Raw genomic sequence first — 16,387 nt, 5'->3', positions numbered from 1 at the left:
GTCCAAACAAAAAACCAGCGAACTTTGCCGTCAAGTCATTGTGGTGGATGCTGAGTGAACTTGTTTTGGGCGTTGGTGGTTCAAGTGGAGCCACCAGCAGAGCCACACCGAGACCCAAGTGTTGTTTGGATTTCATTATACAATTATCTTGTTACCAGAAATAATGGTGTCGAGCCGGGCAACATGCCAAAAGCATTCAATGAGCCTGATGCGCCTTCCACTTACCCCTCAGATGTCTCGGTGGGTGGTGCTTGGACTGTCAGTCAGTCAGTCAGTCAGTCAGTCAGTCTGTTATCCCATTCTCAGTCCAAGCCCAACCCATCGCAACCCAATCTTATCCAGATCCATACACACACAGTATACACATGTGGGGAAGCCGGATGCTGAGCGCGTTAGGAAAAGCAGGAAGTCATTAGCCAAAAAAACTCTGGTGATGGCGGTTCCAACTGGGGAGGAAAGAGCCAGTAATGCGATAAATAAATGAAAATGTTTGAGTTAAATGAATTAAGTGTGCGATACTCTCCCAGTGTGTGTGTGCCTGTGGATTTTGGTATGGGTCTTTTTTGTTAGAAACACTTTCTGTGTTGGCCTGTCATCGCAAGTGACTTGGGGTTGTTAAGTGCTAGAGCAATAGTAATTGTTGGGCGCTTAATTAGCCGAACATCGTTCAAAGTGTCACAGGCACACGCTGAATCAAGGGGTTAAGTTAATGGCAGTCAAAGTTTGTCCTTGGTACTCTTCTAAGATTACTTAATTTTCAAATTATATCTTAAACATCAGTCATGCTTTCCCAAATTCAGTGTGGTGAACCCCAAATTCTGCAATGTTTAAGCAAAGTTCTCTGCTAAGTTTAAATCTCCTTACCATAAATATAATTAAGCCAAAAACATGAACTATTTGGAATTACGTTTGTGGTGACCCCGAAATGCTGATCCTGCGAATTTTTCCCTTTTTCGATTTTTTCGGTTGGCTAATTCCGACTCCACTTAATTAATTATGTAGCTGAATCATGGCCCCACCAAAAATCGTTAATTAAGTTGATTGCTTTGAATTGGCTGGCATTTATTAGCCAGGATTGCGTTGTTGACTCGCCAGTCGAAAAGTCCCGGCCCCGTCCCTCAAACTGGCCATAATTGATGAGCTGACAGTTCGTTAATTGATTTTGCTCTGTGATTAGAGCCACATACGATGCGAAAATTGATTTTATTAGCTGCCACATGAAACGGAGCTCAATATTCAATCGGTGCGAACTGGGTCAGAGGCCAAGGGCCTTGGCCCAAAGGTGCCAGGACATAAATAAGTAAATTAAAGTCAATGCAGATTTCGGCTGCAGAGTTTCTGTCTATGTCCGCAGGCTGGCAAAATGTTTTGGCAAATAAAGTGAATCAAACAGAACCACATGACCAACTGACTGTCTTTGGAAAAGCCAACGAAATGCCCCAAAACGAAGTTCACTTCAATCAGAAGAAAAACGAATTTTGTGGCCAAGAAAGAGGCGAACTTTTGGGCGTTCAATCAGAGCAATGCAACTGGGCAAAGTGGATTTTAAATAAAAAACTTTGGCCATAAACACTCGCCGTCCGCTTTCCGGGTTGACATTTTAACTAACTTTGCCTACATTCTCATATACCCACAGTGACAACTATAGCAACTTCTGCGTTTTTTATTTCAGAGGGTTATGTATGATATTTTGTCATATCTAAACCACAGAATACGAGTGCAGGAAACTTTTTGTGCTGTCATAAATTTCCGCAATGCAAACATTTATCAGCACGGCTGGACCCCTTAACCCTCGACTGGGATCTGGGGGTCTGGCGGTCTGAGGGTTTGGGCTTGATGCGGGAATATCCACTTTCAAGCTCAGCTGCAGCTATTTTCCCTGACTGACTTTGTTATGTCTCTGGATGTGAATGTGGATGTGGATGTGGATGTGGATCTGGTTTTGGTTCCTGTTCCTGATACTGTCTGCATCTCTGCTTTTTGTCGTTTGGTTCGTGTTGAGTAAATGCTTTTTATGCGGAGCCGCAGGACCATCTGGGCAGGATTGGCTTTCAGGCACCACCTGCTATCCTGCCACATGTGAGGTCCTTACACTGCTCGAAAATTCCACACTTTGCCCCGATTCCTTCTGAAAAGTTGATGAATTAAACTTGATGGCCTGAAAATGAAAATGGCTACAAATGAAGCAACAACTTTAGTCATTTATTTAAATGCCTCGTAATAATTCAAGTGTTGACATATTGTCTGCGTTATTCTTTTTAACTTTCACTTGAGCGAAACTTTTCCTTTATGGTTTTTTTTTCCGCTGCCCCCGAAGTTTTGAGCTTTTATTGTGTCGCTTGGCAATTTCATGAATTTTAATGAGAAGTTATTCGGCGAGGGCAAGTAACAGCTTGCTAGGGAAACGCCCTCGTTTCACTTATGATTGTTGTGATATATCAATTGTGTGCTTTTTATCGCAATATGTTTTATTTTATTTGCCTCATCGCTTTTACTTAGTTACTTATAGTAAATAAATGGTTGGCTTTTCGGAATTCGGAATTCACATTCAATTTTTATCTAAATAGATTAAAATTATTATTATTAAATGATTTTTACATTGCTTTATGGTTCATAAATTCATAAAGCTCTGTGCTTTTAAGTAATAATTTGATTTGATTAACTAAGTCTGAAATAATAACGCTGGACAATTGAGTAACTTGGCAAAAGAATGCTATTTAAATGATCAATGATACTGGACAAATGGCCATGTGAAAGTGTCTAGTTATTCCACACCCTCCCAAAACATTGACTGGTTAAAATTCGTTATAATTCATTTTATTTTTGTGCGAAATGTAAGTTCCGGACCACTCCTTAGTAGGAGATGCCAGTGTTGGACTTGATCCAGTCCAGGTAGCTGGTCAAACGGGTGAAGGCAGCGGGGTAGCCCTTCTCGCAGCCAGCAGCGGCACCGAAGGAGGTCAGACCGACCTGGACGGAGTTGCTCTTGAGGACCAGAGGACCGCCGGAGTCGCCGTTGCAGGTGGACTTGCCACTGCCGGTGGACACGCAAATGTTGGAGCTGGTCACGATCGAGGTGCCGTAGGTGCTGGCGCAGACGGTGTTGGTGATGACGCTCAAGTCGACGTACTGCAGGTTGGTGGCCACGGAGTTGGACGAGTCGCTGGTGCGGCCCCATCCGGAGGCGACCACGGTTTCACCGGCGTAGGAGGAGTACGAGTTGGCGATGGCGGGCAGTTTGACGGGAGCGATCTTGCTGGAGACGCTCACGGCGGGGATCTTGATCAAGGAGATGTCGTTGCGCAGAGTGTTGCTGTTCCAGCCGGAATGGATGATGATTCCGGAGCTGGCCACGGTGTGGGTAACTTCAGCGGAGGTACGCACGGTGGCACCCAGATAGACGGTCACGGACTGAATTCTGCATGGTTGTTAAGATCGGTGATTGTTTGGTTAGGAAAACGATAGAGCTGTACAAGGTTCTGAGGGCACACTTACCCGTCGGTACAATGGGCAGCAGTCAGCACCCACTGGCTTCCGATCAGAGAGCCACCGCACCAGGCGCTGGACAAGGCGCTCACCTTCAAGGAGAGTCCCACCTGGTAGGGGAACTGGCCGACGGCGGCGTTTTTGCCTCCGGTGATGCGGCCCTCGATGCTGTCGACCACGGGCATCTCGCGGTTGCGGTGCTTCAGCTCCGGCTCCGGGAAAGCGGAGGCGGCCACGGCCAGGGCAAGGATGATCAGGAACTTCATCTCGGGAATTGTTGCGTGTTCAGTGAAAGGAACTGAACTGTTCTACCACGGCCCGACAGGGGTCTTTTATAGGGGAAATTTAGTGTCTGCGATCAGGCTGCATTTCACAAATAGAGCTGCCGTGATTAGATAGGGCCACCGAAGTCGGTTCGAACTACGCCTTGCCTGCCGAGATCTGTGCGAAAGATATGAATGAATGAACTTCAGCCACACGGCCGCCAAAAATACTTTCCCAATTCAGGGGTATTAATCGTGATTTGGATCTAATCTGGGCACTAGGCCTCAGGTGGTTTTCCAGATCTCAGCGGTGCGATAGCAGCCAATTAATTTGATTAGTTTTCTACACACTGCGAATATAAAATTGGCAAAGGTTTGCTTTGCTCTTCAGTGGGTGACGTGTGCCGTTCACGTATCTTTTACTTCTCATAGTATTTGAGTACTATCTTATCGGCTGTCTATTGGAAGAAAAACTATAAGCCTATAGCTTAAAAGGTTTGACGGTTTGTTTACCTTCGTTAAAGGTCAAGGTGGGGGGAGGATCGACTGCTCTGATTTTTGAAGCCCATCTTGACAGCTGAATTACAGTATTTCACAATAAAACCGAAATCATTCTGGTCCTAAATATATGCCATTGATAGTCTCTCGTCGATTTACGATTATAAACAAACAAAATTCTGTTGTTTTCGCAACCGCAGCGGTTCTTTATCAGCGATTGCCGCGTGATTTGATGACGCGTTCGGCTGACCACATCGCTGCGGTTAATGGCCAATTCAGATGGCCAATTAAAGACGATTAGCTGGAAATGGGGAAGAGTGCTGTAACCGCGGACGCGGACGCGGACACTCAACCCGACGAAGACGATTTCAATTGCAGTGCGAAATTCAACAGCAATTTCCCTTTGTGCTTTTTATTGAGCTCCCCGAAATTGACTTGCCCTGCTGTGAGCTGTAATGCCGAAATGTTTATTGTTATTTATCGGCAACATTTGCCATTCAAGGGAAAACAACCACCCGTCCACCCGTAAAATGGACCATTTGCACCTTTCCCTTTTCGGCAGGAACCTGTCTCGATTTCATTGCTCAAATTGGTTTTATTGTCTGGCCGGACTATATTGTTTAGCAATTAATGGGCTGCAATTAGGCGTTAATTGCATTTAGTTGGTCATTGCCGTTTGCTGTCGGATCCATGGCAAATATGCGGTTATCCTGGCGTAGACAGTGGGTGCCCCCACCTCGCAACCCCCGGCACTGCCGAACGAGGTGACCCCGATCAGGTAGCTGCCATTGCGCCAGTGGTAGACCAAAGGGCCACCGGAGTCGCCATTGCAGGCGCCCCGTCTGTTTCGTCCATCGGTGCACAGGTGTCGTCGCTGACTAACCAATCCAGGCAGAAAGTAGCAAGTGCAGTTTTCCTGTTCGATCACCTCCACATCCAAGTACTGAAGCAATCGCGTCTCAGTTCCCGCGGAATCTCCCAAGCTGCCCCAACCCGAAAGGGTCACCACTTGACCCTCGAGAAATTTTTGATGCATGAATTCTCCGGCCAGCTCAATGACTTGCACTCGATCTGAAGTGACGACCTTCCTAGGCAGTCGTATCAAAGCCAAATCGTTGTATCCCCCATAGCCCAAGTAACCCGGATGGACGATGAAATCTCGATGGGTGACCAAAAACTCTTCTGCAGCGTCCTGAATATCGGCGAATCTGGTGGCGCCCGAGTATATGCTTGCCCCAATGGCATCGGTCAAACAATGGGCTGCAGTCAACACAAATTGAAGGGTGATGAGGGAACCACCACACTTTATCAGTGCTCCACCACTCTCCTGAATAATCAGGCCCACTTGATGTGGAAACATGCCACGCGTAGCCAGTTCTCCGCCAGCTATTCGAGTGTTTACCGGCGAAGTCTGCTTCTGCTCCGCCTCGAATTTCTCGCAGCGAAGACGCCAATTCGCGTATCCAACCTGCCAACGTCGTTCCATTATCGCTTCTTCGTCGGCAGATAATTCCTCAGCAGTATCTTCCTTCCAGTTTTTACTTGTTACAACCATCAATGGGAATAGTAGACAAATAAATGCAATCATTGTCTGGCATTTCATCATCTTATCACTAGGAAGGAATGCGAAAAATTGTTTATAGTTTGGTGTTACCCATATACCATATATATTTTAACCTTCATGGCGAGTAGGCACCGCTTACATTACTAAACTGATGTTATGTGGAATGAATGAAATCAGGCGTTCCATTTTACAAGTGAAATAAATGCTGATAGAAAATAATTTAAAAGTCTGGTCATACAAAATATATGCATGATAAGCATCATGTGAAGAGAGTGCCTCTTAAATTATAAAATCAGTTTTATGTTGAATGAAATTTATGAATGACATCGTGTTTTTCATTTTACCAGTGAATTAAATGCTGATATCTGATGTTCTAATGGGCAAGTCCAAGTTCTGGTCTGAGTGGGCCCTTCATGTGAAGTACTGGGGTTTTTGTTGTTTTAGCTGGTGTTTTTATAGCCAGCGATTGTGGCATCAACGTTGCGTCGTCGTCTTTTGGCCCTGGCACGTGTCCGCTTCGACTGATAATTGAATTTGCTTGGCCCAGTGCAAATTATACCTCCGGAGACGGGAAGAGCAGCAGATGTTTGGCATTCAATTCCTCAAGCTCCCGTGTAATTGCCGCACGTTTCGGCGATTATGTTGCTTAGGCCTTCGACGACTTCCTTTGGCACACTGCAGTTGCCTTAATTGCTTTCGACCCATTCAGTTAGTCGGCGGCCTTTCAATTCCATGGTTTCTGTTTAGCCCCCAACGCTGTCAATAATGTCTGGGTCGGGGTCTTTATATTTATTGACTGGCTGCCGTTTTATCAACGCTTAGTTTATGATTTGTTTAATTTACTGCACGCCTCTGCTTACATTACAACACGTGAAAAGGCCATTGATAGTGTTCCGGGATTTTACTGGGCTTAAGGTATTACAACCCGAGGCTCAATATTTTATAATGATCATAAAGTTTTCATTACCGTAAGATCATAAGTTATGAGTGTGTTAATTTATTGAATTAGAGAAGCCAATATTTGTTAATGTTATGGGTAAAAACTTCATAATCAGAACATTTTCCTAGTAAACAACTATGTAATCTAATTGATTGATAAATTCGTCTAATAATATTAAATGGAGGTCTACTTATATTTCCTCAAATTACTAGACACCCCATTTATTGATTTTCTAAATTTATCCCACACTTTAACCCATATTTTAAAAATGCGTTACGTTTCTTAGCAATCTGTTGGTATATTTCTCACAGCTTGCAATTTTTGTATTTTCCCCAAAGCTTAGACACCGGTGTTGGACTTGATCCAGGTAAGGTAGCTGGTCACACGGGTGAAGGCGGCAGGGGCTCCAATCTCGCAGCCGTCGGCGGATCCGAAGGAGGTGATGCCGATGAGGATGCCGTCCAGAGCCAAGGGGCCGCCGGAGTCACCCTGGCAGGTGGAGGAGCTGTTGGGGGTGGCCACGCAGAGGACGTTGTTGGTCACAATCAGGCTGCCGAAGGTCTTCTTGCACACCGAGTTGTCAATGACCGTGAGATCGACGAACTGCAGCTTCGAGGCAACGGCGGAGGCCGAATCGGAGGTCAGGCCCCATCCGGAGGCGACGGCGGTCTTTCCGGCGTAGGTGGAGTAGCTGCTGGCGATGGCGGGCAGGTCGATCTTGTTGACGGCGGACGACATGGCAAGGGTGGGGGTCTTGATCACGGAGATGTCGTTGCGCACGGTCAACGCCAAGTAGCTCTCGTGCTGGATCCAATCCGAGCTGGAGATGGTGTGGGTGAACTTGGGGCTGGTGCGGACGGTCGCTCCGAAGTAAGCGGTTACGGACGAGCCACTGAACAGGGAATTCCCTCGTTATTTATGATTGTCTAGGCAATACAAGGGGCCCACTTACCCGTCGGTGCAGTGAGCAGCAGTCACAATCCAGTTGCTGGCAATGATGGAGCCACCGCACCACCAGCTGCCCTTGGAGCTGGAGAAGCTGAGTCCCACCTGGTAGGGGAACTGCTCGGCCACTGCATCCTTGCCGTTGGTGATGCGACCCTCGATGGACGGCACGGAGGTCCTGTCACGGGGATGCTGGATGCCGGACTGGGGCAGGAGCCCAGCGGAGGCGGTGGCGAAGGCCAGAACCAAGACTGCGAAAACCTTCATGCTGATGCCCGATCAAACTATGAGTGGTTATCCCTTTCGAATGAGGCCTCTTTTATACCCGGCCTGTTAGGGCTTATCAAAATAGAACGCTGGTCAAGTCCACTTGAAGGTTTTGATTATATTTCGCAGACATCTATATCAGTTTAATATTTGACGCACTTGTAATAATTTTTAAGTTTGATAAGACTATACTTTAGTTTTTGTTTATCAAATTTTACGGTCTTGTCTTAATAACAGACACTCAAATTAGGCAAAACACCTTTTTGAAAGAAACCTGTGCTGCCGATCAATCATAAAGCTGATAAACTCGGTATCCCTTAATGGTCCCGCCTTTATTACTTTACCTTTATCGCTTTAATATATATAAATGTATTAAATGCACAATAAAATGATATAGCGTAATCGAAAGGGCAAATTAATTAATTTATTCTTGGTTTTATAAGACAGGCATTAAAAATCCGCAACTTTGCATTCATACACATTTTCAAGTAAGATAAGATAACAGTATATAATAATCCGTAATAAAGACATTTTTTGTAGTCTTGGTCCTGGCAATTTTTGTTTGTTTTTATTTCCAGCAAATAAGGCTTCAATTTTTTTTTGAAATAGCTAATCTGGTCAAAGAGGTATGATTGAAAGGTCTTACTTTGTATTTTCCATAGGATTTTTTTGTTACTTTAATCTGATTACTCTAGATTCGTTCACATTACCACACATTCGCTGATGTTTATTTCCTTTTTTAATATTCGACTAGCGGTTATATAAGCTTTAGAATTCAACTGCAAAAATATAAGATTACATTTTTGGCAGTTGTCGCCTTATCTTGTATAAGACTGTTAAATCCGTATCTCTGAAAATCTGAATTTTGCAATCAAGCGAATTGGGAAATTTTAGTTTAATCGGAAATTTTTTAAAGTGGGCATTACCCGCAGTTACTGTTATCTTAACTTGGACAAACACAAAACGATTGCTTTGTGGGATTTCCTTTTGGATTTAGATTTACAATTTGATTTTATAATTATTGTGTTGTTCAATTTCATAACTGAATTAAATTAAATTAAAATCTTAATAAAGTAAGAAAGATATGAAATTACAATACCATATAAAAACATAAACTTTTGTATTCATTTCTGTATTTAGTATTATAACAATTCTACATTGTAAGGTAAGATTTGATTACTTGGGCTATACTTTGCTTTAAATTGTTGTTCCAACTTCTATTTTCTGCAAAAACTGTAGTGCCAAACTGATATTTTTTGCCTTCTCGATTTGCTACAGGAAATGCCCGCCGAGTACTTGAGTATTGTTTGACTTTCATCCAACGACGGCCGCACCATCGAACTTTTGTTTGCTTTTTGTTCAATTTTTATTAGATACCATTTGTCTGCGTGCCATGACTGTTTTGCTACTTGAACCGAACCTTCGGAACTCGGGCTCTGTTTTTATGTTTATGCGGAAATCTGCAGAAATTGTGTCAATATCAATAAAATTAGATTAGTATCGACGGGGCCGACATTGGCGGTGGCGGCAACAAACAAGCAGCCGAAGTGTGGCAGGCAACAAATAAAGTCCCTTCCTTTCTCTTCCGCTTTCTTCCTTAAGCCAATTCCATGTGTTGTGCGCTGCTTCCGTTTTCAGGCTCACTTCCGGCGCTTCTTGTGGGTAGCTGTATGTGTGTGCGTGGGTGTGTGGGTCTGTGTGTATGTGACAACTGTTTAAATGCCTTGAAATTGTTGCAATTTTGATTCATCCCAATTGGGTAAAGTTTTCGGCGGACCAAAAGCATAGGGCCCCACTTAATCTCAGTTAATTTTCTTAATGGAAAAGTTTTCTCAGTTCTTTTCATTCATTCGCTCCCTTTTGACTAGGCTCAAAAATTGCTTTTCACTCAATTCTCCTTCGGGAAGGGGGGAACTGGTGAATTTTTATGTAGCGACCCAATTTTCATAATGCGCAAATTAGAAAAGTTTTTCGCTAGGAGCTCAGCGATTTTCCCCATTGAGTTGCCACTCGGCTTAAAGCTATTGATTTCGCATTCTCAACATTTACGTGGCATTATCGCCGGGCTTTTCATTTCCCCACACCCCCCAACCAAATAAACAACATGAACAATTGTGTCTCCATTTCTCATCTGGTGGCGTAATCTTTTATATCAACACAGTCGCGGCGCTCCAACACTTTCCACTCGATGTCCAACTTAGAAAAACATTTGCACAAGGAGCACAGCGGAAAGGCGGGAAAGGCGGCAAAACCCGGAAAAGTCAGGAGGGGGAAAGAGGTGTTCACTTCGACTCTGCCGACTGAATCACGTGACGAATGATTGAGTGCACTTCTGTGTGCGCTTTTTCACTTAAAATGTGCGATTTCAATCACTAAAAGCAAAGGTACACATCGGAAAATCGAATCAGCCATGGCTGATGGAGTTGCTGGAGTGCTTACCGCACTGGTTCCTCGCTTTTTTGCCAGTCGAAGGAGTGCCATTAACCGCAAGGTGGGCAAAAACAAAAGACATTCGTAGTGCATTCAAAAGCGGAAGCGGAAGTTGGCAATAAAAACGCTGAAACAAGTTATGTGCAAAATGTCCGGGACACGTGATGGACTTTTCCGTACCAAAAATCCAAAAAAAAAAAAGGAAATAAGAATGGCCGGAGAGTTGGGGACCTGAGCTAAACATTCCGCACATCAAAAACGACGCGCCACTTAACAAATCCCAAGTTGTCGTTGCGTGCCACGTGACTGGCATACAAAGCGGCTCCAAAGGACTCTGGCAGGATCCGAAAACAATAGCTCTGCTTTGGTCCGCTGGAATGCTTGGCCCGCTCGTTACTTTATGGCCAGCCGGCAAAACGCTTTCACGCACGCCCGCCCTTACCCCTTACCCCGTCCCCTTCATCCAGCCGGCGACCTGCCGCGCTTAATTTCCGCTTGTAATGGACGCACGATAAATCCTGGCAAGCGTTTCCGAATCTCCAAGACTTTTCCACACGCGGCACGCAATCGAAATATATATTTTTTAGATTTTCTTTTCATGAGGACTGGCCTGCTTGTTGCACTTGCCAAAGGCTTTTATTAAATTTGTGACCTTAAAGTGTTAAAGTTCAAATATATTCATTACTTTTGGGAGTAGTTTTATTATATTGTACTTGGTGAAAATTTCACCACTCTATCTACTGACTTCTTTTGTAATAATTAAAATAATAATACCAAATTTTGTAATAAAAAACTTTTGAATTAAAACATAAAAGCAACAAGTTTATTTAATACATTTTATGAAATTTAACTTAATATCGTGATAACTACAGATATAAAAAAATGCAGAAATTAAAAACGTATTAAAAAGCATGGTGCCTAAAAAACGTATAACAAAGTTACTTAAGTTTAAAAAATATATATTTTAACGTAAAAAAAAAACAAAAATCTTATTAACATTTTAAGAAGTTCAATGCAATATTTTTTATTTTAAAATGGTTCTTTACCCACATTTGTATTAAAGTTAGCTTTTTTATCAAACTTATCTTAAACATGATTTTGGCATTCAAGCAATTTAATTTGAGCAAGAATCTACTTTGACTTTCATTACATAAATTCCTTGGTCTAGAACTTTCTCCAGACTCTCTCCAAGCTGCCGGGCAATAATTTCAAATCGAAAATCCTTTTAACTTGCAACCGCAATGTGCCAATTGTCAGGCCATTTTTATTGTCGCCAGTCGTTAGTCAAAGGCTAAAGTCGGTAGCAACTATTCCTGTCTCGTTGGAAGGACTCCGCCCGTCGTTTCGTCCTTTCACCTGATTTAGCCCACCAGTGCGTGTCGCCTAAGCCGGCGATAAGGCGAGCACATTTGGAAGGACGAACCCCTTCGATCCGGGAAAATACCGCTTTCGCTACGTGCCTTTCTTTGTGGCTGCGATAAATTGCTATTGGCTTGCAGTTGGGCCAAAAGGTAAAGCTGCTAATTTATTAGCCAAAGCGACAAACAAAGCATAAATAAGCACGGGGGTGGAGTGCTGGTGGTGGAGTATCTGTAGTTGCGCTGTAACCATCCGTCGTCTGACCTTAAACATTCGATTCGCTTTTGGCCGTTTCGGCTTTAATGTGTGTGAAAGTGGCATATAAATTTCAATGGGCGTAAGAATCCGCTAAGCTTTTGGCTTTGCAGCGATGTGTGAGCCAAACAATGGCAAAGCGACAACGACAACGACAACGCATATTCAATAATGTCGCTTTCAACTTTTATGCTTGCAAAATGCAAAAATCTGCAGTCTGGGGAGTGGAAACGGGGGACAGATAGTGAGTTGGCTTAACACATTCATGCATTTTACAATGTTGCCAAAGCCCCTCGGACTAAAGTTCTTGGCTGTGAACAATAGAAAAACGAATTAAACAAAAAAGTCAGGCCAGCGGCAGCATTCACATAAGTATATGTTTCTATGCGCACTTGAAAAAATTTATAAAAACTAAAATAAAACCTAAAAGTATAAGTCGGATTTTATTAAATTTGGAAGTTTCCTTCAATTTTTTCTCTAAATCTCAAAAATAAAAAAATTAATAACTATTAAACAAATTATTATTAAATATGTTTAACTAGGGAGGGAAATCAACCAAATAACTTTTCTCTAAGTGTACGGCACCGTTTCTGGGTGTATATGTGTTCTACAACAATAAGCAGAAAGGCAGCAGCTGCAACAATGGCGAACGGCAAAAATGAATGCGAGTGCGAATCCATGAGAAAGCGGAGCAGGCACGGCAAAACTCTGTACTGTTGCTTTTACTGGCTTTTGTTTGCCTCACCACCTCCCAGCTGCCACGCCTCCTCCTCCGCCGAACGCCCTTTTGGCACCGCTCCCCCCTCTCCTTTGTCGCTGCTGCATTAGCAGCCATAGTGCATTAATGTTGCACACTGAGCATGTGTGTATGACTCTAGATGGGTTGGCTTTACTTGGCTTGCTACTGGCAAATAAATGTCGGGCATGCTAAACTGGATTTGATCAGACTTCGATAGCTGATGTGCATGAAAACGAGCCAAATGTGGAATCAATGGCAATCACTTGGGTATTGGAATTCGGAAATAAAATCTGCGAAAGACTTTAATTTTTACGTAAATATTGCACTAAAGCCTTATTTAACATGGTATATTGCTTTAAAGAGATATTAATAATTCATAACAGAAATCTTACAGTAATCTTGGGAACTTGTCTTTTTGGAAACTTAACATAAGGGGCTTAAAGATATCCTGTGTTAGAGTTTCGTCTTAGAATTTCATCTGTTTATAAATTACTGTTTGCTTGTGAGTTATTATTGCATTGATGCCTATCACCGTCAACTTTATATTTACCAAACTTAAATTCACCTTTTCGTTAATTGTAAACTGAAAATGTTATTTAAACATTACATTTACTTTTTACAAATTTGCATTTAAATTTCAACTAAAAATTGCATTTACAAAAATGAATTTGATAAATTTAATCATTGTTTCACAGATTTGAATGTCTTTGTTTTTAAACTCACAATTTAAAGCTTGATAAATTCTGCATATATTTTATCATTACCATATTTAAACAGGGTACCGCATCTTTCGGTCTTTATATCCATGTCAGCCACTTTTATGTCCCTTGTTTTATTTTGCCTTTTTTCGTGCTTTTTCTCCTCAGCTGCACTTATAGTTGATCGAACTGTGCCGGCAAAGAGTGTGATTTGGAAAAGTTTCAAGTGGCAGGGCAGCCGTCACAACTCCGGCAACTGCTGGTTCCCCTCCCACTCTCACTGCCACTTGAAATATGTAGAATCCTGGTCAATAGCATGCAATTTGGGTTAGGCAAACAGGCAAACACGAGGGGGCCGGGTGTGGCCAAACATTATGGCATAATCAGCAGGGAACTCGTCCACAGGCAGCCGTACTACAACTACGAGGTCCACGTTCGCGTCTGCTGCATTCAATTGGCCAACGGCACTGGGCGAACTCGTCTGCCAATTGGCCAAAAATGCCACAAAAACATATTTGGCAACGCAGCAACGTCAGCAGCAGGACAAACTGCTCCTGGGTCAATGTTGATGTTGATTTTGGGCATGAGAGGCAGCTGCAGCAGCAGCAGCAACCGGAGTCGGGCCATAAAATCAGGCAGTCAATGAGCCAAATAGCCGAAATAGCTGTTATTGTTATTGCCGCAGCCCAGCAAATTAATGAGGTGTCCTGTTCGACCATCAACTGCATGCATAATCGAACTAGGACTCCAGGCTGCAGTTTTGTAATTGAGCCCGTCAGTTGTGGGCGTCGCAGGATTTTCCCCAGTGCGTTGTAATTTGCACAGATTGTTCTCACAGGCTTAAATTAAGCAACGCTTTAAACATGAGCGGCAAATATATTTAATGGGCTTAGTTTTCGAAAAATTGAGTATTCTTGCATGATAGAAGAAAAATGCGTTGCATTGCCGCGAGTTTTTCCTTGCCCCCTTTAAATATTAATAGAAAAATAACTATTTCTAAAATCTTAAAAATTGTAATAGTTTGGCAGGAACTACGAATTTAAAACACTGTTTTTGTTAAGCTCAGTAAAGCTACTTGCTTTTTTTTTTTTTTCATCTTGAAAACTTTTTTGAGGGACTAAGAAACACTAACAACGCCGTAAAACTGCTGTCAGGCACTTTAATCCCGACATCGCATTATGTTTAGCATTTGTTGTAGTTCTTTTTCATTCCCTACAGTCCCCAAACAATATTTGCATGAAAACTGTTACTGACACTTAAACATATTCTTGCCAAAAAATAAAAAGACTAAGAGAGTGGAAAACTTTTCTGTCACTGCTACTTCTTTTTTTTATTGTTTTCTGTAATTTTTCGTTGGCTGGCATTGTTGGAGTTTTAATGACGAGCAGGACTAGCAATTGTCGCCTTAATGTCAGCCAAGGCGACAACGTAGACACAGGATGTGCAAAACTCTGTCCCCTACTTTTTTAAGTTTACATTTTCAAGCGAATCTCTGGGTCCGACTGCCAAAGTTACTTAAAATGCAAGCCTAACAAGTTTCGGACGGGATGAGCAAACGGTTTTTATTTCCGAGTTTGCTGCAGGCGCTGAATTCCATTTAAGTGGTAATCCCCGCAAAGTTCGTTTACCTTGGAGTCATAAAGCACTTATAGCTCATACGCCATGTGTTACGCTTTCCATGAAGAAAAAACTTTCAAGACATTGGCAAACACTCTCACTCTCAGCGGTGTCACAAACATTTTTAATTAGCCTAATGAAAAAGTTGAGACGAAAAGTAAATCTCTTTTTATACTTTTCTTATTATATCTTTTGTGGGTTCGGTGGCTCCATAACAAAAGACAACCCACTGACAAATGAAGAAAACGCAGCGCAAATAAGCAAAGCAATAATTTTTGCCATTGTCTAACTGAAGTTTCGGGGGAAAAAGGAGGTTTCACAAGTTGTAGAACAAAGAAATGCGACTAATGAAAAGCTTTGTAAAAGAGAGCAAAAATCCAGGGTAAATATGGGAACGTCGCCATACTGCAATTGGGTTCTGAACCAAGTTTTTTTTTGCTGCCTGTCTTATTTGCCATTGAGAATGTTCAATTAAAAAACTTTTTACATGCAAAGCGCTCAGACGAATGCTAAAGCCACTTAGAAATTATAAGCTTCCCCTCCAAACATTATGTTCATGCTATATATAATTGATTTTCGACGTCTTCTGTTTGTTGTTCCACTCGACCACTTTGGCTTATTAAATATTTAAGAAGCAAATTGTCAAAAACATCCAACTGAATGACAGGCCATCCCCGCAGATTTCTTCCCCCGATTCCCCTGCCAGTTTGTTTGTGCCACAATAATTGACAAATAAAGTGAAAAAGCAGGGAAAAGTTCTGCAAGTCTTTTTCTCATGAATACTTTAGGCTGTCCGTGGGAAGGAGAATGGTGACAACGTCTTTGGCGATTTTCGAATTATTTAAATGGCCGCCATTTCTTTTTTATTGGGCCTTTACTTTTATTTCATTTGCGCACGCCTTCGTGTGTAGCGATGCCGATAATTGCAACAAAGGAAAAGTTTCCACCAGAAAAGTAGACAACACTTTGACAACGAACACGAGAGAATGTGGGATGGGAAAATGGGGAAAATCGCCGATGGCCAGAAAGTTTTCCATTGAAAAGACTTGCCACAACCGAAGCGGGGAAAAAAATGTATTCTTGGATAGCTGCAATTAAAAAAGGGATTACGATCCTAGCCAGACTTTCGATTTGCTTCTTTCTGGCCCCCCCTTCTGGTTTCCTTCCTTCCGGCCCTGATTTTCTTTTCGCTTTTCGATTAAAAGTTTAGCAAATTAAAATTGTATAACGACAGTGATTAGGCCAACAACAGGCTGCAGGACAATGTGGAACAGTCGCGTTGATCTCAACATTAAAGAGCCCTGAATGCGAATTTGTGTCGCCAAC

The 16,387-nt window shown here is 42.6% G+C and overlaps 3 protein-coding genes across 3 annotated transcripts; all 3 read right to left on the bottom strand.

Annotated features, from left to right (window-relative positions):
• Nucleotides 1–2,801: 2,801 nt before the first annotated feature.
• LOC108142600 (serine protease 1) lies at nucleotides 2,802–3,794 on the bottom strand. The gene is made up of 2 exons (XM_017266571.2): nucleotides 3,496–3,794; nucleotides 2,802–3,418 (listed from the first exon to the last, which is right to left on the bottom strand). The coding sequence occupies exons 1-2, from the start codon at nucleotides 3,750–3,752 to the stop codon at nucleotides 2,854–2,856; spliced, it is 822 nt and encodes a 273-aa protein (XP_017122060.1). The 5' UTR covers nucleotides 3,753–3,794; the 3' UTR covers nucleotides 2,802–2,853.
• A 901-nt stretch (nucleotides 3,795–4,695) lies between these two features.
• Nucleotides 4,696–6,918, bottom strand: LOC108142599 (brachyurin). Its single transcript, XM_017266570.2, has 2 exons — nucleotides 6,156–6,918; nucleotides 4,696–5,860 (listed from the first exon to the last, which is right to left on the bottom strand). The coding sequence occupies exon 2, from the start codon at nucleotides 5,851–5,853 to the stop codon at nucleotides 4,906–4,908; it is 948 nt and encodes a 315-aa protein (XP_017122059.1). The 5' UTR covers nucleotides 5,854–5,860; nucleotides 6,156–6,918; the 3' UTR covers nucleotides 4,696–4,905.
• A 111-nt stretch (nucleotides 6,919–7,029) lies between these two features.
• On the bottom strand, nucleotides 7,030–8,003 carry LOC108142601 (serine protease 1). Its single transcript, XM_017266572.1, has 2 exons — nucleotides 7,704–8,003; nucleotides 7,030–7,643 (listed from the first exon to the last, which is right to left on the bottom strand). Exons 1-2 carry the CDS (start codon nucleotides 7,961–7,963, stop codon nucleotides 7,091–7,093), a joined length of 813 nt encoding a protein of 270 aa, XP_017122061.1. The 5' UTR covers nucleotides 7,964–8,003; the 3' UTR covers nucleotides 7,030–7,090.
• Between the last annotated feature and the right edge of the window lie 8,384 nt (nucleotides 8,004–16,387).

Source organism: Drosophila elegans, unplaced genomic scaffold (assembly GCF_018152505.1).
Source record: "Drosophila elegans isolate 14027-0461.03 unplaced genomic scaffold, ASM1815250v1 contig_208, whole genome shotgun sequence".
NCBI lineage: Eukaryota > Metazoa > Arthropoda > Insecta > Diptera > Drosophilidae > Drosophila > Drosophila elegans.
This window is presented reverse-complemented; position numbering and strand designations above follow the sequence as displayed.

Bases quoted from the DNA above. Each gene is read 5' to 3' on its own strand.
- LOC108142600 (XM_017266571.2), bottom strand. From the start codon at position 3,752: ATGAAGTTCCTGATCATCCTTGCCCTGGCCGTGGCCGCCTCCGCTTTC. The intron at 3,419-3,495 runs GTAAGTGTGCCC...ACAACCATGCAG, and splicing joins GCTGCCCATTGTACCGACGG to AATTCAGTCCGTGACCGTCT.
- LOC108142599 (XM_017266570.2), bottom strand. From the start codon at position 5,853: ATGATGAAATGCCAGACAATGATTGCATTTATTTGTCTACTATTCCCA.
- LOC108142601 (XM_017266572.1), bottom strand. From the start codon at position 7,963: ATGAAGGTTTTCGCAGTCTTGGTTCTGGCCTTCGCCACCGCCTCCGCT. The intron at 7,644-7,703 runs GTAAGTGGGCCC...TTCCCTGTTCAG, and splicing joins GCTGCTCACTGCACCGACGG to TGGCTCGTCCGTAACCGCTT.